This window comes from Salvelinus alpinus, chromosome 7 (genome assembly GCF_045679555.1).
Source record: "Salvelinus alpinus chromosome 7, SLU_Salpinus.1, whole genome shotgun sequence".
Taxonomy (NCBI): Eukaryota; Metazoa; Chordata; class Actinopteri; order Salmoniformes; family Salmonidae; genus Salvelinus; species Salvelinus alpinus.
The window spans coordinates 32,650,015-32,672,169 of record NC_092092.1 but is presented as its reverse complement, the minus strand read 5'-3'; the positions used below and the strand labels follow the sequence as shown (position 1 = coordinate 32,672,169).

The 22,155-nt window shown below is 40.7% G+C and overlaps 1 protein-coding gene and 1 pseudogene across 1 annotated transcript in view; one reads left to right on the top strand and one right to left on the bottom strand.

Annotated features, from left to right (window-relative positions):
- LOC139580836 (carbonic anhydrase-related protein 10-like) overlaps positions 1-16,545 on the top strand; it is a gene marked incomplete in the record, with an annotated part of 315,977 nt that extends 299,432 nt beyond the window's left edge. The window contains 5 exon segments of the mRNA XM_071409901.1: positions 4,046-4,141; positions 9,490-9,562; positions 11,166-11,320; positions 13,936-14,110; positions 15,619-16,545. Coding sequence (XP_071266002.1) covers positions 4,046-4,141; positions 9,490-9,562; positions 11,166-11,320; positions 13,936-14,110; positions 15,619-15,641 — 522 coding nt within the window.
- Positions 16,546-17,880: 1,335 nt separating this feature from the next.
- On the bottom strand, positions 17,881-18,756 carry LOC139581864 (alpha-N-acetylgalactosamine-specific lectin-like; annotated as a pseudogene).
- Between the last annotated feature and the right edge of the window lie 3,399 nt (positions 18,757-22,155).

Genomic DNA, 22,155 nt, shown 5'->3' with positions numbered 1-22,155 from the left:
GGAATTTGCGTTAACAGCAACTTGGGGAAAATTCTCTGCAGTATTATAAATAGCAGACTACATCATTTCCTTGACGAACACAACGTCCTGAGCAGAAGCCAGATTGGATTTCTAAAAAATTATCGTACAACAGACCACATTTACACCCTCCACACTCTAATTGATAAACAAGTTAACCAAAACAAAGGCAAAATCTACTCGTGTTTTGTAGATTTCAAGAAAGCATTTGATTCAATTTGGCACGAAGGTCTTTTTTATAAACTAATAGAAAGTGGTATTGGAGGGAAAACATATGATTTTATTAAATCAATGTACACTAAAAACAAATGTGCGGTTAAAATTGGCAACAAGCAAACAGACTTCTTCTCTCAGGGGCGTGGAGTGAAACAGGGCTGCCCAATAAGTCCAACATTATTTAACATCTACATTAATGAATTGGCAAAAACATTAGAAGAATCGGCAGCACCTGGTATCACCCTACACAACACTGAAATCAAGTGTCTGCTGTACGCAGATGACCTGGTGCTGCTGTCTCCCACTAAAGAGGGGTTACAGCAGCACCTAGATCGTCTTCACAGGTTCGGTCAGACCTGGGCTCTGACCGTTAACCAAAAAAAATATATATATAATGATATTCCAAAAAAGGTCGGGAAATAAGGATGACAAATATAAATTCTATTTGGACACAGTTCTATTAGAACACACCAAAAACTACACATATCTAGGACTAAATATCAGCAACACAGGTAGCTTTCACATGGCTGTGAATGAGCTGAGAGACAAAGCAAGAAGAGCATTCTATGCCATTAAAAGGAACATCAAAATTGAAATTCCATCTAACCATCTAAACCATCTAAAAACAAGTGACCCCAAAACATTCTATCACACAGCTCTACAATGTCAAGAGATGAAACCAGAGAAGAGTCCCCTCAGCCAGCTAGTTCTGAGGCTCAGTTCACCAACCCAAACCAACCCCATAGAGCCTCGGGACAGCCCTCAGAAAATCTGGCCCAACCAAATCATCACAAAACAAAAAGAAAAATATATAACCTATTGGAAAGACACCACAAAAAATCAAAGTAAACTTCAATGCTATTTGGCTCTAAACAGACAGTACATGGTGGCAGACTATCTGACCACTGTGACTGATAGAAAACTGAGGAAAACATTGACTAGGTACAGACTCAGTGAGCACAGTCTGGCTATAGAGACCGGTCGTCACAGACAAACCTGGCTGCCCAGAGAGGACAGGCTGTGCTCACTCTGCTCCAGGGGAGAGGTAGAGACAGAGGTGCATTTCCTACTACACTGTGACAAATACTCAGACCTAAGAGCATATTTCTTTCTCAAAATTATAACTCAATACAAAGAATTTGAAACTATAAAACTAAAAAAAAAAATATATTTATTGGGTGAAAAGCCAAAATGTGCAGTTTTGGCAGCCAAATATGTGTCCTCCTGCCACAACCTGAGGGACAGCCAGTGAAAAATGCAAAGTAATGTTGATAATATTTCCCATTTAGCTTAGTTTTGTTTTGTCTTTCATACCAGGTCATATGTCTTCTCAAGTCATGTTGACACTGGTCTACTACCATTGATTTAATGTATTGTTGTTCTGATTAATATTGTTGTTGTAGTTGCTGTTAATGGTAATCCCATGTCCACTACTACTATTATTATTACTGTTGGTTCCACCATTTATTTATATATAAATATATATATATTTTGTATATATATACATATATATTTTATTTTTATTTTTCGATATGTATACTTTGACAATGTAAGTAATAATGAACTTGCCATGTCAATAAAGTCAATTGAATTGAGATTGAGAGAGAGAGAGAGAGAGAGAGAGAGAGAGAGAGAGAGAGAGAGAGAGAGAGAGAGAGAGAGAGAGAGAGAGAGAGAGAGAGAGAGAGAGAGAGAGAGAGAGAGAGAGAGAGAGAGAGAGAGAGAGAGAGAGAAAAAAGTATTGTTGGTGGTTATGTTATGTTCCCCCAGCCTGGCTGTCCTGTCCTCCCTAGCTCTGTTGTAGTAATCAGGGGCTGATTGCCCTGCTGTGCTGTGCCACACTGAGCTTGTCTGTGTGTTAGCTTTATGAGACTACAACCCAATTCATCCAGAGGAAGAGGAGGAGGGAGGGGGGAGAATCAGTTCCAGCCCAGCACCTTTCACTCTCTCTGTTAGCACTGTCCACCTCTCTTCTGCTATCGACTTGCTGTCTTCATATTTCCCCAAACCCGGGCCTAGTCCAGCCATCACGCCATAAAGAGCCTCCCAGAACCCCACTCCAGAGCAACACTGGCTGGGCACGCAACCCTGACACCTCTTTCTCCCTCGTTTTCTCTTGTCACTCTTTCACATACATAAACTCTTTCGCTCTCTCTCTCTCTTAGTCTCTATCTCTTGTTCTCTTTCTTTTTCTCCAACCACTCTCTCTTTCTCTCCCCTCTCGGCCCTGACAGAGTCTCTCTGGCTCTCATGATAACAGGCAGAACACCTGGGGTTAGAGTGGGAAACTAATGGCTGATGACAGGAACTTCACCATTTGCTGTTTCTTTGTGGTCATGCATGCCTGTTTGTGTGTGTAAGGTCATGGTTATTATTTTACTCTTTTACCCCGTCCTTTGTCTGTTTCTCTCCCCTTTCACTCTTTTTCTCTCATTCCTTGTCATTACTACTTTCCCAGCCCTTCAGTCTGTCTGTGTGTTGCTCTTGGCAGTGTCTGTGATGTAACTCCTCTACAGCTCACCCAGGCCTTCACCTCTCGCAAACTAAACTTTCTACCAATCTCCTGCTGGGGGAGTTGGGGAGCCTAGTCTCTCTCTCTCTCTCTCTCTCATCAAATCAGCGTGGCTCCTAATCACTTCCCATCACCTTGATTATTTTTATAGTTGAACTGTCGCTCTGCGGCTCCCCGTTAGAGTTCTGCTTAATTACTATCCTCTGACAATTTGTTTAGTTATCTTGCTGCCTGCCACCATGCCGGGAAAGGGGAGGAAGAGGGAGAACGATCTGGGAAAATGTCAACTTCTTAGTTATTTGTAATCAGATCAGGAATGATTCATTTGTAGTTGACATAATATTACATTCAAATAAAGATAATATGATGTCCTCATATCCAATTCTGTATTCAAACATGTATCGGACTACCCCATAAGTAGCCTACTCTTTATGGTGTGATGGAAGATGGAAGGGGGCTGGAACATTTGAGAAATTATTATATTAGAAAAGGGTATTATTGTCATTATTGTTTAGCTTATCATTCAAACTGAATCCTTCTTGAGTCCTAGGCATATATGTGATGAAAGAAACAACCACTAAACTTTTTATAGGTTAGAAATGCAACATGACTAGAGACTCAGACAACAACCAAACACGGACTCAAGGTCCAGCAACAATACCGCTAACTCAAGAAAGTCTGAGGAGAGGTCAGGGAGAATGTATGGGGTAGAATCAACTTCTGAATACCCTTTGTTGATCTGCAAACACACAGCATCTTTCCACTTAGTGCAAGATTCAAGAGAAGTAGAAAAATATGGGAAGTAACAGTATTGTGTGAGAACTTTCTCGGCAGTTCCTTTGGGTTTCAGAGACATTTGGTGAAAGACAGTGTGGGCTTCTCTTTGAATAGTTGTTATTGTATAGGTCACAAGTTGAGCTAGCTGTGCATAGACACAGCCCACATAAACACATCATTAAGAACCTGTAGAACCATAAAGGTGTGGGTAGAACTTTACTGACACCTTCCTCGACACGACTTCAAAAGGCTGACAAAACAGAAGATATGAACAGTGGAAGCCAACCAACCCTGGTCTCTGAAGAGTTTGTAGGTGTGAAGTGCGTTTGTTTAAGACATAACTGATTCGTCTTTGCTCAGCACAACTTTATTATGTGGAAAAAGCTATGTTAGTGCTGGGCTTGAACAGAAGCCTCTACACTGGAGCTCCTCAAGACCAGACCCGATGACCATTAATACAGTCTATGTGTGTGAGGCCACTTGAGAGAGATGTTTTCCTGACATTTGTTTTTTCATCTCCAGGTTCAACTTATACACTACAACCACGAGCTGTATACAAACTACACAGAGGCAGCCAAGAGCCCCAACGGACTGGTCATAGTGTCTATATTTATGAAGGTGGGTATGGCATTCTCACAACTCCAACGTTGACCTCACAATGGGCCTCAATGTATCAATTGTGAGAAGCTTGAGTTTGTATGTAAAGTCTTCTTCATATGAACGTGTGAAAAGACAAATAGAGACTATTATGCAGCAAAGATCATTATTTTCAAAGAAACTACAGTGTGATTTACCCGAGGACATCCATTCGAGTTGTGAATAGGCTCCTGTGGATTTACCTGCGGGCTAATTAACTTGGCATAGTGTCACGTTGCATCAGTTCCAGATTCACAGTGTAATTATCTCTCAGATATGGGCAAAAGATAGATCTTGTTACAAATACAAAATACCAAACAGACCAATGTATCAAAATCAAATACAAGATACTTTTGCAAAGTATTGTATCTAGATAAAATGCAGCTATTTCAGGTATACATTAGCAAGTAGACTGTAACAAAAAGAAATGTTTTACTCGCTATGACTGGTAGCATAGCAGGTATTGTAGGGCACTATGGAACATTCTGGATCGTGAGGGAACGAGGTCCAATCCTGTTGAAGACACACTATTTAGAAAATTGTTTTATGTGAAACCACACTTTCTGCAGCACTGTTGTTCAAATAATGTGTTTCATTTAGTATAGTATAAGCTTCTGTCTTAAGCATCCTAAATAATGTAATAGATTCCGTTTTTGAAGAATAGTCAACTTGAAAGCAAAAAAGTGAAGCATGACGTAAGATGGAAACCTGGTATTCCAACTGATTATAGGCTACTAAAGACAACAACTTATCGCTGCCCCATGGTAGTTTTGATAAAAACAGTTTAAAAAAAAAAACGTCTATCTGATAACCACATGCTGCTATTTATTGCTGACCAGCACACGTCACTAATGTGCATTGTGAACCGATAATGAAGCTCTGAATAATTAACCGTTTTCTGCACAATTTGGTGAAAGCATCAGTTCCCCAACACTAGTGTTTATTCCCTAAGCTAAACCAGGTGTCCTAGCTCTGGAACGGCTGGATGTCACCGAGGAGAGAATTGAGAACTACTAACTTAATCAACCGTTCGCAATTAACGTGAACTTTTCACAAAACACAGTCACTGGCCATAGAGATATATATCATGTATAACACAACAGATTAGATCAACTGGAATGACAATCTCACTCACAGTTGCACCAAAAGAGCTGTGACCAAACCACGCCCCAAAATATTTGAATGAGCCACATGTGTAGTGGTAGAAGTTGTAATTTGAGCAGTCACCAAATGTAATTACTTTTTTCATGTACACACCCACACTCACTCCCACCACTATAACAGACAGAGAGGTACGTCATCCTGAAATCAATCAACACTTCACCCTCTCATCCACTCCAGTTCTTCTCAGCCTGCCCCTCCCTGGTAATGATGCCAAACTCCAGCCATCTTGAAGTAGCTTGTTTAACTAAGGCTCTCAGACGAGTCCTGTCTCATTGTTATAGCCGCTGAAGAGATGGGAAATGAGGGTGTCCTTCAGTATCGCAAGGAACCAATTTCTGGTTTCCAGGGGACCATTCACACCTGTGCACACACCGTGTTACCCTTCCAGTAAGGGTTTCCTTCGGTCGTCAGTGTCCTGAGCCGCCATTAGAAATGACAATTGGGGACTGTAATTGTGTGGGATCACCTGTGGAAACAGACTCCCAATGGAGGAGGACATAGTGAAGCTGTGGAGATAGACACTAAATGGAGATTGAGTCACCTTCAGCATGGGCCATACATACCTGGCAAAGTTTTGTCAATTGTAATTGACTATCTAGGTTGTGACTGTGTTGAATTGACATCAAGCCATATTGTTTTACTTTTACTTCACACATTAGAGAGTACTCTCTAGTTACATCCTGCAGAATACCCCCTAGGTGCATTCTCCAATAAGAGAGAAAGAAAGACTCGACGAGGGACATCCATTTCTTTTTCATCACTTTGCCACCAAGACATCTTGACAATTAGAATTGTGAGGAGGAGTGCATATGGAGGACAGGCTAGGATGCTGGGGCTGGGGTCAAAGAGGGCTCATCTTTAACTGAGAAGTGTGTTCCAAGCTGACTGTGGACACCTGGGTGTTTAGACTGCAGTTAGGGCACTACAGGACAGCTAAAAGCAGCTCAGGCCCAGCTAGCACATAATGTTCTGAGAACCATATTTTTCTTAGAGCTTGGTGAGAGAGAGAACATGTGTTCAGAGAACATTAAGAAACAGTGTTCATTTGTTGGAATTTCAGTACTTCAGCATAACGTTTTATGCAGGTTTCTTCATGGTTCTATTTAAAGTCATGTTCTCAGAACATTAAGCAAACACAAGAAGACATAAGTAACTAGGGCTGTAACCGTACACGTATTCATACCAAACCGTTCGGTACGGGGCATTCGGTTCGAACTGTGAACCAGATTGAATACATCATAAAAAATAAACACTAAGCAGCCTACGCTGCATTGTATGCCATTGCCTCGTGAGTAGATCTGAGCTGAAAAAAACACCAGGCTAGTTCATTAAAACTACTACAGCCTATGCACATGTTGCAATCAAAATTTGAATCTTAAATGTCGGAATTCAAATGACCCTTTTGTGAGGATCAGCGGGGAACAGTAGATGGCAAGGGGTGGGATCGATAAACCAGATTTGGAGGATCCTCCATTATCGTTTAAATCTCCAGTTGGGGAACATTTTGGCTTCACAGTCGATTACAACGACGATGGACAGAGAGTTGTGGATAAAACGTGTATAGTATGTTCTCCACTGCTCAATGAAAATAGCTTATGCTGAGTGGCGCATGTGGCTTGTTGTTGTTGTCGGCCAATCACAAGTCATCAAAGCACCACTACAGTTATAAAGCCTCTGTGTGTGGCAAAGCAAGTTAGGAGATTATCTCATCAATGGAAGATGGATGTAACCACGCCAGGACCGCTACATCCGGCTTCTTCACCTGCAGGATCGTCTGAGATGGGATGGAGGGGTGCTGAGGAGTATTTCTGTCTGTAATAAAAAATAAAACAAATAATTCTGATTGGCTGCACCCATGGCTGCACCCCTGCCCAGTCGTGAAATCCATAGATTAGGGCCTAATGAATTTATTTCAATTGACTGATTTCCTTATATGAACTGTAACTCAATAAAATCTTTCAACTTGTTGCATTCATATTTTTGTTCAGTATAGGTAAGATCTTGGTATCATGGAAAGGATAATACCTGTCTATTTGTGGAAAAATCACCCTGATTAACTCTTTAGTCACATCCCAGTTTACCTATTTGCTTATGGCCCTTCCTACACCAAACTATTTGATTTTTAAATTAAAAGAGCAAAAAATATTCAATTTTATTTGGAACGCCAAGTCAGACAAAATTAAACGGGCCTATTTATATAATAAATAAGAATTCGGAAGGCAGAACTGATGAGATATTAAATCATTAGACTCACTAAAGGCTTCAGTCATTCAAAGCTATACTTAAATCTGAACTGGTTCTCTAGCATAGTAAAGTAATAGCATAGTAATAGTAAGAATGGCTCACCCGTGTTCAAGAATGGCCCTTTTCCCTTTATTCAGATTACAACCTCTCACTTTCGGTTATTTGAAAATGTTATAATTTCCAAAATATTGCTTTTTTTTAAACAAGCCATAGAAAGTTAGTTGCAATTTCAGTTTATTCCACCAGAAAAGACAGAACAAATATTATAACAAATATTAAAATATCGTTATTTTTATTGTAATCTTTGTAAATGATATCATAAATAGGACTAGTTATGTCACAATGCAGCTAACACAAATAAATAGAAATGTCTGCTCCATCCAAAATTACAACCAACTAATTGCAGCATTACTGCAAAAATGGAAGAGGCAAGTGGAACGGGGAAAAAGTAAGGAATTTATCTGTCGGCTCTGCATTAAAGACCAAAATTGGTTGAAGAAAATTGTGAAAAAAAGAAAGTATACCAGTTTCATTTAAGGACAGCTGTGCCATACAGATTGCAAAATAGTTGAGAAGAGATTTTCAATGTTCTGGTTCCATGGCACATGGTTTATATGCCATGGTTGACTGATACAAAATCGACGCCGGATTCAAAACTTTGAGTTTTTTTATTTAAACTATTATATAATATTCTTGCAACCAATATAATGTTATATGTATGGGAAATACAACCATCCCAGCTCTACACATTGTGCTGTGAAGAGACAGAATCAGTAGATAATTAGTTTTTGGTACTGTCCATATGCAGCTTGTTTTTGGTCTCAGGTTCAGGAATGGCTGGAATTGCAACAATGTTCAGGAATTGCAACATTTACCTGGAGTTAACTCTGCAAATAGCACTACTGGGCATAGTCTGAAAAGTCATAGTCAATCGATCAATAATATAATATTACTCTTAGCAAAAATGCTTCTTTAATTTACAATCTGTAGAAATTACGAGAATAGAAAGTTTCAGAACTTTTGTGAAACAGCACAGTTGAAAATGTATGGCAAATAGAAAGCAAAACTGGATGGTCTTCAGAGACAGATGAGAGGGGTTGAGTGGAGCTGAAGGATGGGACTAAAAACAAACAAAAGATAACTATTGTAATATATACTGTGTCCGTAAAATGTATATAGTATGTATGAGCTGGAAGTAGAAGTCTAAGTGTTGTTGCCCATTACTTTACTCCAATTACGGGAGGAGAGGTAGGATAAGGGAAAAATAGAGGAAAATAGAAAACAATATATACAATATACAGTATACAGTACTAGTCAAAAGTTTGGACATGCCTACTTATTCAAGGGTGTGCAAAGCTGTCATCAAGGCAAAGGGTGGCTACTTTGAAGAATCTCAAATATAAAATATATTTTGATTTGTTTAACACTTTTTTGGTTACTACATGATTCCATATGTGTTATTTCATAGTGTTGATGTCTTCACTATTATTCTACAATGTAGAAAAACAAAGATCCTGGAATGAGTAGGTGTGTCCAAACTTTTGACTGGTACTATATATATATATACACACACACACAATTACATTGATGGAAGCCACAATTTATTTGCAATATTAAAGCTGATCCACTCCCTAAAAAAATAAAGCTAAGTAAAGGTGTTGACCCTCCACATCTATCAAGACAACTGGAGCACTGGCCTAGCCACTCTTAAATATCACCTGGGCAAGCGCAGGTGAAACGCCTTCCGACTAACGAGATGGACAAGCCAGCACAGGTGTAACACATACTGACTAACAAGGTGACACCAATCGGTGCGCCTAACCTGCTAAAGTGATATACAGTACGTGCTAAAGTCAAACCTTAAAAAAGAAATGAAAAAACCAAAGCCTGTAACAGTGACTCTCTCTTCTATTGTATTCCAGATTGCGGAGACTTCAAATGCATTCCTGAATCGAATGTTGAACAGGGACACCATCACAAGAATAACATATAAAAGTAAGTAGAAATGCACATGTAGACTATAATGGAAGACACATTGGAAAGTCAAAGAGTAGCTACAGAATCCGCAGTAGACAGGTCCTTCCTCCAGAAGGCTACCAGGCAGAGGCAACTAGGGCTGCTGGATAGCCATATTGGAAATGGCTGCTAAGATCATCTGGGGCAACGGTTGAGAAGAGAGGCCCATAATTGGATTAATGGGATTGAGAAGAGACTGAATAAACACAGTGACCCCCAGTGGATTGGAGGTCTCAGAAGCTGTCATAAACTCACACACACACACACACACACACACACACACACACACACACACACACACACACACACACACACACACACACACACACACACACACACACACACACACACACACACACACACACACACACACTCACTCACACACACAGACACATTTATACATACGTACACACACAAACACACCGCCCCCTCAACCTCAGGAGTCCTCAGGCATACCCTTCTCTCAGCCTGCAGCTCTGCTTGCCCAGGCCATGTAATTTTCAAATCCCTCTCCACGCACCCACTCACATGCACACCCACACACACAGCATCCGAACGGAATTATTAATGCCTACACGGCTACCAGAGATGTGTGATAGCGGAGCGGGAGTAACAGGACTGCAGGGGCAGCTTTAGTGAGGTGGTAATGGAAGAGAACATGATTGATGTTCACAGATTAAGGATTGGCTTTTTTGTTTTTCTTTACCTTTCAGGATGTCTATATCTTACCTGTAGGATAGGGGCTGGTGAGCATGCTGATGTTTGTTGTTCTAGTCTAGATAGATACGCTGTGTGAATGTGAATAGCATCGAAAGTCCTAGTGCCAGTCTACATTAGCATAGAGGGAGCAGCTACTGTGACCTCGTCACAACAAACAAAGTGCAATTGGCTCCCATTTATTATAAACTGAAACCACAACAGATGACAACATATTGAGAGTGTGTTAGTGGAGTGTGGAGAGATAGAGAGAGAGACCAAGGGAGAGATGGAGACAGAGATGGAAAGAGAGAGAGAATGATGGAGAGAGGGATGGACAGACAGAGAGAGCGAGCGAGGAGGGGAGAGCGAGAGAGAGATGCAGTAATTCTAATTACATTCCTGACGAGGGAAGTACTTTGCATAAAAGGGGTTTGTGATGCAGTCTGCTATACCAACAGCCTGTCAAACAGTTGGAGGGAAACCAGCTCAATGTGAAATGAGCAATCTGCAAAACTTGTACATGCAAATGACAAACATACTGGTTAGAGTGGATGTAATGTAATGTGTTTTGAGACTGGAAGACAAATATGTAATGTAAATTCAAAACAAAATTAGCTTGAGAGGACATGAAATGTGATTGATACAAGTCTACAATACAGTGTTCTACAATTCTGGAACTAGGGACTCACAGGAGGTGCAGGGTTTTGTTCCAGCCTAGCACAAATGCATCTAATTCAACTAATAAGTGCTTGAGTTGGACCTGAGCTAGGACACAAGCATGCTCACCCTGTAGCTCTCCAGGCCCAGGACTGAAGAAATCTGCTATAATGACATATTAAGATGTTTTATTGAATTCTAACCTGTCTATCTTGCCCATCTCCAGATGATGCGTATCTACTGACAGGCCTGAACATCGAGGAGATTTACCCAGAAACCTCTAGTTTTATCACGTACGACGGGTCCATGACCATCCCGCCGTGCTTTGAGACGGCCACGTGGATCCTGATGAACAAGCCAGTGTACATCACACGGATGCAGGTGTGTCTCTAAAGTAGCTCCTTACTGCTTAGATACACTCTTGGAAAAAAAGTGTTCTTTGAGGAGGGATAGGGTTCTACCAAGAACTGTTTTCATCCTAAGAACCATTTTTTAAATAAAGTGTGTTTACCTCAGTGTTTAAAATTTAACATCAGGAGTTTGAATAATCTGATAAATTTAAAAAGATAGACGTGAAAATGTTTTAAACTGTACCTATGGGTACAATATTTCTACAAGAATCAGGTATTCCCATTGTACATAGACAGTACTGACATAGTTGATATCTTTGCCATTGCTATCTTTCAAATAAGTATTGTCTGTGATTTTATTGAGCAGAGAATAGAAGAATAGAAGGGAGTCTGAGTGAACTAACTCTGTAAGATGATGTAAAAAAAAAACAGTGTTGGTGTTAATAGCCAGAGATGTATGTAATTTTTACTCTTTCTAGAGAAAAACACTCAAAACCACACCCATCATTTTTACAAGCATGCTTTATTGCAGGTCATTTTCAGAATTGGTTGTTTCAATATCTGTGTTTTTGCATGGACATTGATTGGTTGGTTAATATTATGCTACACAAAGATAAATAACATATACATTTTTATAAACTAATCCAATCTGTTAGTAGTTGGACTTATTGCACCCGGAACAACCGAGATGGTTGTTCCAGTTTAGGTGATTTCGGTAGTCTCCATTAGCAATCTTCTCTATCCTAGCAGTCATTCTTAATGCAGGTTGCGGGTAATTAAAAGTTTAAATTGTTGCATATCCTAACTCTGGTTGGATTCCAATAGGAATTACACGACACTTTCAAATCAAATTGTATTGGTCACATATACGTGTTTAGCAGATGTTATTGCGGGTGTAATGAAATGCTTGTGTTTCTATCTCCAACAGTGCAGTAATATCTAACAAGTGATATCTAAGAATTCCACAACATATACCTAATACACGCAAATCTAAGTTAAGGATTGGAATTAAGAATATATAAAATTTGCGACCAAGCTTTAACTTCTTGACTGATGTCTTGAGATGTTGCCTCAATACATCCACATAATTTTCCTCCTCGTGATGCCATGTATTTTGTGAAGTGCACCAGTCCCTCCTGCAGCAAAGCACCCCCACAACATGATGCTGCCACGCTTCACGGTTGGGATGGTGTTCTTCAGCTTGCAAGCCTCCCCATTTTTCCTCCAAACATAACGATGGTCATTATGGCCAAACAGTTATATATTTGTTTCATCAGACCAGAGGACTTTTCTCCACAAAGTACGATCTTTGTCCCCATGTGCAGTTGTAAAGCGTAGTCTGGCTTTTTTATGGCGGTTTTGGAGCAGTGGCTTCTTCCTTGCTGAGCGGCCTTTCAGGATATATCGATATATAGGACTTGTTTTACTGTGGATATAGATACTTTTGTACCTGTTTCCTCCAGCATCTTCACAAGGTCCATTGCTGATGTTCTGGGATTGATTTGCACTTTTCGCACCAAAGTACGTTCATCTCTAGGAGACAGAACGCGTCTCCTTCCTGAGCGGTATGACGGCAGCGTGGTCCCATGGTGTTTATACTTGCGTACTATTGTTTGTACAGATGAACGTGGTACCTTCAGTCGTTTGGAAATTGCTCCCAAGGATGAACCAGACTTGTGGAGGTCTACACATTTTTTTCTGAGGCCTTGGCTGATTTCTTTTGATTTTCACATGGTGTCAAGCAAAGGGGCACTGAGTTTGAAGGTAGGCCTTGAAATACATCCACAGGTAGACCTCCAATTGACTCAAATGATGTAAATTAGCCTATCAGAAGCTTCTAAAGCCATCCAAGCTGTTTAAAGGCACAGTCAACTTAGTGTATGTAAACTTCTGACCCACTGGAATTGTGATACAGTGAATTATAAGTGAAATAATCTGTCTGTAAACAATTGTTGGAAAAATTACTTGTCATGCACAAAGTTGTTGTCCTAACCGACTTGCCAAAACTATAGTTTGTTAACAAGAAATTTGTGGAGTGGTTGAAAAACGAGTTTTAATGACTCCAACCTAAGTGTATGTAAACTTCCGACTTCAACCTTATTCCAATCAGCGTGGGCAAAGCAGTCCTGTAGCATAATCTCTGATTCTGATGACCATTTCTCAACGAAGCGAGTAACGGGTTCTTCCTGTTTGAGCTACTGCTTGTTAACAGAAAGCAGGAGTACTGAGTTATGACCTGATTTTCCAATTGGCGGACGAGGGAGGGCCTTGTATGCTTGCTTGTGGGTAGAGTAACAGTGAGGTAGAGAACCCTCTGCAAAGGGTTCTACCTAGCACTAAAAAGGGTTCCACTATATGGTTCTACTTAGCCATTTTTATTTCTAAGAGTGTACATAAGACTGTCGGACAGCAATTATGTTCCTCCACATTGATTTTTCTCCCATTAATACTGAAATAAAGTCCCTTTTCTTCACTTCTGTTCCACTCTCTTCTCTTCTTTTCTTTTTGTTTCTCCTCTGCGCTGCTCTGCTCTGCTTTGCTCTCCTCTCCTCTTGTTCCTTCCATTACATACTCTTCCTTTCCATCTTCTTTACCCCTCTTTTTGTTCATGAATCCCCCGTCCCTCTCGCCCTCTCTCCCCTCCAGATGCACTCCTTACGGCTGTTGAGTCAGAACCAGCCGTCTCAGATCTTCCTGAGTATGAGCGACAACGTTCGCCCGGTTCAACCACTGAACAACCGCTGCATCCGGACTAACATCAACTTCAGCATGCAGGGCAAAGACTGTCCCAACAACAGGGCCCAGAAGCTCCAGTACCGAGGTAAACACTGCTCCAGTCCTCCCACCACCTCCATTTTGTTAGCAATGTATTTAGGTCCGACTAGCAGACGTATACAAAATGGCGGTGAAGGAGTCATGGACATTTACCTTAGTCATTTTCTATATGTCTGCTTGTGACCCTCATAACGGTATTAACTACCTAAAGCATAGTCTTAAGCCTTAACTTTTATAGATTTTAAAGAGTGATTGTACATTACTTATAGTGATATTAGAGTAATACTTCCAAAACAAGTGTTGGAACGGCGGAATGTGTGAGCCCTACTTCATAACTACAAAGCCAGCTCAGCATCTCAGTGTTATTCAGGGACTCTGCATGCAGTCTGTTTACCATCTCCTCTCCTCTGTTTCAGCCAATATATCTGGGCAACTGCTGCACAAAATGTGAATTTTACACCTGAAGCGTAAATACAGTGAGGGCAAGAGGTAACCCCCATTATTCATTGTATTATTTTTCCAGGATCTACTGTAATGTAGCCAGACTGTTCTTTTCTCTTATCCTCTTATCCTCGCTCTCAGATGAAATTCTTATTCTGTGCAGCAGTTGTTGAGAGATTGAAACACACACACACACAAATACACACACACAAATGTGAGTACACATACACACACTTTTACCCACACACATTTACCCACACACACACCCCTACTGTACCCTTCCAACCCACCCCCAGAGAGTAAACAGAAGCAGTACAATAGCAGCAGGGCTGTCTCGTCTTTAATTACACTAGTTGTACTTGTTTAAAGATGTAAATATCTCCAAGGTGAGGCCGAAGGGGAATAAAGTATAATTTAAATGGGAAATGGATCTAATTGGTTATTCATCTAAGGTTAAACCTTGAAGGCAGAGGAAACTCAGCCCCCTCACAGCTAGGTCAGTGGGCTAATTGAATGGGAAATGTGCATTGGGATGCTAGCAGAATGCTAACAGATACTGCAGAAATTCTGTTATTTAGCATACATTGCTAATTTTAACATAAGATAATACGAATTTGGTGGGTGCTTATATTTGCTCTAATTCACGCAAGTGAATTGGGAATGTGTTTTTTGCATATCCCATCTCCCCCCGAGACGCCCTCGGAGAGTGGAGTCTCAGCCAGAGTCACATGGACACCACCCTTATATCTATATATCTCTGTGGTGCTGGGAATCAAATAAATAAAAACACTACTTGACCATTTACTAATAGAAATGTCTCCCACACTTTTTACATATACACACGACATGTTCAGTGTTTCATGGTCAAGGTTACTTCATTTACTTTACATGCATAATTGTGTCTTCCGGTAGAGTATACTATTTTATTGATAATAATCCTAACAATGCATTCTGGCCTCAATCCTAACAACGTGTTGGCATGTTATGATGAATGTTATAGAAGCTGCTGGGTAGCCAGGATAGAAAGGGTTCCACGCTAGAAGTGTATTTTGTGTAAAGTGCATATACAGTAAAGTTGTGTTCTTCTCACCCTGTCCCTCTCCTCTCTTCCAGTGAATGAGTGGCTGCTAAAGTAGTCTCCCTTGGATGAGCACAGAAACAAGAGTCAAAGACAGACAGAAAGAGAGAGAGAGGAACGAGAGAAGGAAGTAAACAACTGGAGTCCGACCAAGGCTGCATCCCATCTAAGATTATTTCATGGCATTGTAAAAAGAGAAAAAAAGAAACTGAACATAACCAAGTAAAATACTTTGCGTTGCTTTGCAAAGAGACTACTACTTTTCATACGTACATCGACAACTATTTGTCCAACACATGCTAACTAACACACCCAGTACAAATATATCTATTACGAAACCTGTTTTGATACTGATACTTTTTTGGGAGATAAAAAAAAAAAAGTTGAAAACATACAAAAACACGGAAGCATTTCTTTCGTAAAGCCTCTTCACATGGACTGAGTGGGACTTTTAGCCTTTGTACATAGACACCTTGCTACCAGGGGGATCTTAAGGACTTATTAAGACACTGCCCCTAGTGGTGCAGACAGAGAAGGTATGCAAGGCTCATAGCTGCATCGTCATCACCGTCACCTACAAGGCATGCCGACAGCAACAACCCAAGAGAGCGAGACCTTACATTCTTGCCTTGTAACAGTAGGTCATTACAAAAGGAAAAACGGGAAAGGAGCTTCTGTCTAAGGGATGAACCGATGCGTGTCTCGGCCTTTGTTGTACATAGTATAATTATCAGTACTGCTGAAAAACCGAATATGTAAAGAAAAATACAAAAACATTAAAAATATATATTAAGAGGATTAAAAAAAGAGATGACAAAACTTGAGTATTTTAAACGCTTGGCACACTGAATTCTGGAAGCAGTTCTGAGCTGAAGCCTTTTCTTTCAGTTTTATTGTTTACAATGGTCATACACTGTGTTTGAGTAATGTTATCAGCCCAATAAATGTGTCTGGAAAGTTCACTTTGGAAAATATGCTTCACTTTACACTGTTGTTTCTATGTGCTTATTACATTGTTGCTAATGTACCGGGCTTTGTGCCAAGTTATTCAATGGTGTTAACGTGGATAAGCTGTGCACATTGGTGAGCGAGCAGACCGGTTTCAACTACAGCAAGAAGCTATACGTCCTCCCCCCTCCTTTTTGATGCTATGCGTGCTGTGAGGATCATATTTCTGTCTGACGTCTCACACAAGGTACCAGACACCTAACAATCAAGCTAGTACATAGGAAATGATACAGTGATATGTAAAACAGATTGGCCATGCCTTAGAAAGGTTGATGCTGAAAGGTTTTATTCAAAGAGATAGGCATGGAAGCATTGAGGGATAATCAGGATGCAACAATTCCACCAATTCTTTCAATATTTCATAAAATAGGCAAACCATTAACAATGTTCCCTCAGAGTATTGAGACTCATTTTACCTGCACATGCAACACTATCCTATCTGTGTTCTTGGATAAACAGTCGGTTGTGAGTTAGTAAGGGGATTGAACTGTTTGTTTGTGGATAAACCTTTAGTGGGTGCCTCAATGGTTAGTAGCTTAAGGCTAGTTACATAAAGAAAACGCAATTGAAAATGCATTTGTAGAATCAACCTGACTAACTTTCTGTTACAATTGAAAATGGCAACCAATGATAATGTAATTACCATTATATCACGTTTTATCCTCAAACAACTCAAAAGGAGTTTGCGTGCGATAACAGAAAATAAAATCAGAGTATGTTGGCAAAATCCCTTTGCACTCTCACTCTGTGTGGATGGTGTTGGACTCCTCTGTCATGTTAGGCTACTCCACCTGTAGCGAATCTCACGGAGACTAAGGTACAGCCACTCACACTTGTCATCGAAGCCCTCGGCCCCTGTAGAGGACAATGTCCTTGTTAGTCTCAGTGGAAGACAACAGAAGAATAACTACAGCACTTCACTGAATGAGACAGATAGGAAAATGACAGATACCAATATGTTACTTTGAAGTTTGACAGTGTTAATACACTCACTGCTTATTATGTATTTGTTCACAGCCTTCTAAGATTTGAATTCCATCCTTCTAAGGTTTGAATTCCATCCTTCTAAGATTTGAATTCCATCCTTCTAAGGTTTGAATCCCAGCCTTCTAAGGTTTGAATCCCAGCCTTCTAAGCTTTGAATCCCAGCCTTCTAAGGTTTGAATCCCATCCTTCTAAGGTTTGAATCCCATCCTTCTAAGATTTGAATCCCAGCCTTCTAAGGCTTGAATTCCAGCTTAAGTGTCACCATGCAAGAACAAGTTTGTAATACTGACCTGCCTGAGAGTTCAGTGCCACAGTCTTCTCCCCCACTGCTGAGCTTTGACACTTTTGGACCAGAACCCTTCCACAGATGATCCATCAGTCCACACAAATGTCCCTTCCTGTCAAGAAGAACAGTTCAAAGTTATCAACTTCTTGTTGGAGGGCAGTAATAACATATCTAATGTCCAAATCAAAGAGGTATGAAATAAGACCTATCTGAGGAAGTGCTATTTGAGTGTGAAGGTTGTTTTACCTGTGCCATATTATTCAGTCCTACCCAGGCATAAGCAGAGAGGTTCTGGGTCTGCTTTACCATGGAAAGGAGAAGCTGGTATTCTTTCATTCTGTGGACAGCAGCTAGGGTACCGCCATCTCACTTGCAGTAATTCTAAATAAAGAAACATCCATGTTTACATTGATTTTGTACAAGCTTTGACTATATAGAAATTTGATCAGTAGATGTAATATAAAAAAACAGGTCATTCTAAATGGAAGACCAATGTTGTTCTTTTCAATGCACTTTCAAAACGTCACCATAAAGGGAAGTAATTTGATAATTTGATGCTCTGCAAGTGAGACACTTGCCAGTGCTTGCTGCCATCCCATTTGTTTCTGCACCAATCGGTAGCAATGGGGTATCTTGCTGTCAGGTCCAGTACACCCACTTGGATAGATATCTGGAGAGAAAAAAAACGTATTTTAAATCCCCGGCTCAACACACAACTAACAGATTAGAACAGTCCGTTGAAAATACCGTCTGACAACTCCAAATAAACTGGATTCAAACGGGGTTGACCATTAGGGTGTCACAATGATGATCATGGGAGATTTTGGTGGACTCCAGTTCCTAGAAGGGTGAGAAGGACACAGGCAAGAACAGACACAGTCATGACTCCCATGGTGATGGATAGAAGATGGTGGTGGTCCTTTGGACTTCTATTGCAGTTCTTCCTATTAACACAATGACACCAAAAAGTGTATTACTCAGAAAACTGCTAACCTTATACCAATGGTCAATAATGGTGGTGATGGTTTGGGGATCCTTTGCTGCCTCAGGAACTGTGCGACTTGCCTTAATAGAAGGAACCATGCATTCAGAATTCGGATCTGTATCAGAGAATTCTACAGGAGAATGTCAGGCAATCCGTCTGTGAGCTGAAGCTGAAGTGCAGCTGTGTCATGCAGCAAGACAATGATCCAAAACACAATCAAGTCTACATGAAAATGGCTAAAAAGCAACACATTTCAAGTTTTGGAATGGCCTGGAGACCACAATCATGGTAAACGCTGCATATGTCATCTCAATCGGAAATGACCTTTGAATGGCGCATTGTCCAAATTCCCAAATCAGATTGAATCCTTGCCAAAATGTCAACTTTTTCTGGCATAGCTCTGTTGATGTCTCACTTTCTTTTGTTAAACAATAGTTATACGTTTTTATAAAGTCATAAAGACCCTCACAAAAGTCAGAAGTAAGAAACTGAAGTGTCTTCAACCAGAAAGTTCACGTCTTTTCACTCAAAATGTAAGGCCTTACAAACAGACATTTGGGGAAGTACCACTAGGGATATCATCTGCAAGTCATATTACCATTGGAGAAAGTAATGATTGTGATCTGTAATGTCATTTGTTTTTGTATTTATTAAGGATCCCCATTAGTTCCTGCCAAGGCAGCAGCTACTCTTCCTGGTGTCCAGCAAGATTAAGGCAGTTATATACAATTTAAAATATTACATAACATTACATTTCATAACACTTTTTACAACACATTAAGTGTGTTCCATCAGGCCACTACTCTACTACCACATATCTACGAAGCAAAATTAATGTGTGTGTGTGTGTGTAGAGTGAGTGTCTTATCATGTGTATGTGTAAGTGTTTGCCTGTGTGTGTGTCTCTTCACAGTCCCCGCTGTTCCATAAGGTGTATTTTTCATCCTGTTTTTAAAATCTGATTCTACTGCTTGCATCAGTTACCTTATGTGGAATAGAGTACCATGTAACCATTGCTCTATGTAGAACTGTGTGCCTCCCATAGTCTGTTCTTAACTTGGAGATGGTGAAGAGACCTTTGGTGGCATGTCTTGTGGTGTATGCATGGATGTCCGAGTTGTGTGCTAGTTGTTTAAACAGACACCTCGGTGCATTCAGCATGTCAACACTTACAAGAACAAGTAAATTATGCAATCTCAATTTCACTTTCACTCCACACTGCCCTTTCCCACCTGGACAAAAGAAACACCTATGTGAGAATGCTGTTCGTTGACTACAGCTCAGCGTTCAACACCATAGTGCTCACAAAGCTCATCACTAAGCTAAGGACCCTGGGACTAAACACCTCACTCTGCAACTGGATCCTGGACTTTCTGACGGGCCGCACCGAGGTAGTAAGGGTAGGCAACAACACATCTGCCACGCTGATCGACGGGGCTGTAGTGGATCAGGTCGAGAGTTTCAAGTTCCTTGGTGTTGACATCACCAATAAACTATCATGGTCCAAACACACCAAGACAGTCATGAAGAGAGCATGACAACACCTTTCCCCCTCAGGAGAATGAAAAGATTTGGCATGGGTCCCCAGATCCTCAAAAAGTCCTACAGCTGCGCCATCGAGAGTAGCCTGACCAGTTGCATCACCGCCTGGTATGGCAACTGCTCGGCATCCGACCATAAGGCACTAGAGAGGGTAGTGCGTACATCCCAGTACATCACTGGGGCTAAGCTTCCTGCCATCCAGGACCTATATATTAGGTGGTGTCAGAGGAAAGCCCCCCAAAAATTGTCAAAGACTCCACACACCCTAGTCATAGACTGTTCTCTCTCCTACAGCATGGCAAGCGGTACCAGAGTGCCAAGTCTAGGTCCAAAAGGCTTCTTAACAACTTCTAGCCCCAAGCCATAAGACTGCTGAACAATTAATAAAATGGCCCCCCCGACTATTTGCATTGACCCCCCCCCCCCCTTTGTTTCTCCGTATACATTTAAGGGCCAGCCGTGCTGCCCTGTTCTGAGCCAATTGTAACTTTCCGAGGTGTCGATTTATGGCACCGAACCACACGACTGAACAGTAGTCCAGGGAAGAGAAAACTAGGGCCTGTTGGATCTGTTTTGTTGATAGAATTGTTAAAAAGGCAGAGCAGCGCTTTATTATGGACAGACTTCTCCCCATCTTAGCTACTGTTGTATCAACATGTTTTGACCATGACTGTTTACAATCCAGGGTTACTCCAAGCACTTTAGTCACCTCAACTTGCTCAATTTCCACATTATTTATTACAAGATTTAGTTGAGGTTGCAATAAATAGTGGTAGAAGATCTATGGACAGATCCATGTGCCATGTGCCATGGCCAGTGCCTCTCTCTCCTGTATGCAGTTAACTGCTGATGTGATCTATTGTAAATCTGATTAGCATTCTGAGAAGGATACACAGGCCTGTGTATCCGTGGACACCCAGGTCATCCATTTTTCAACCTGTTACATTACACATGAACCTTCATGTGGGAATAGTGCATATACCTCTCACAACCATTAGAAACAGGATATGCATTGGAGTTACAATGCATGTAGGCCTACATGTACATCCGAATTTCAAAACCAATGTGTGCGGGTTTAACCACAAATCATTAATTTGCTCTTTTGCACCCCAGTATCTCTACTTCTACATCATCAGCTGCACATCTATCACTCCAGTGTTAATGCTAAATTGTAATTATTTCGCCTCTATGGCCTATTTATTGCCTTACCTCCCTAACCTTCTACATTTGCACACACTGTACATAGATTTTCTATTGTGTTATTGACTGTACGTTTGTTTATGTGTAACTCTGTGTTGTTGTTTTTGTCGCACTGCTTTGCTCTATCTTGGCCAGGTCACAGTTGTAAATGTAAACTTGTTCTCAACTGGCCTACCTGGTTAAATAAAGGTTAAATAAAAATAAATAAATAAAAAACATTTGGCTAAACAGTGGTAGACCTAATGTACTTTTTTATACGACCAACGTAGGTCTACCTAACAAAATTAGCTAACATTTTTCCCTTTTCCATGATGGATTGCAAAAAATAATTCACATAGGCCATATCTGTTTAATAACAAAAAAAATGTCTGCTTAAGTGGGCTCTCAAATCACAGTGCATCCCGGACTCAGGCGGTTTCTGATCACCACAAATTGGCCAGACTGAGAAGGCTCTCGGGATCCACGCAGGTGGTCTGGATCATTAGGACGAGCACTTCAAACAAGTGCTGCAGTTATTTTGACCTGTTGCTGCAAAACCGTCTGAATTCCTTCAATGATTCAGAT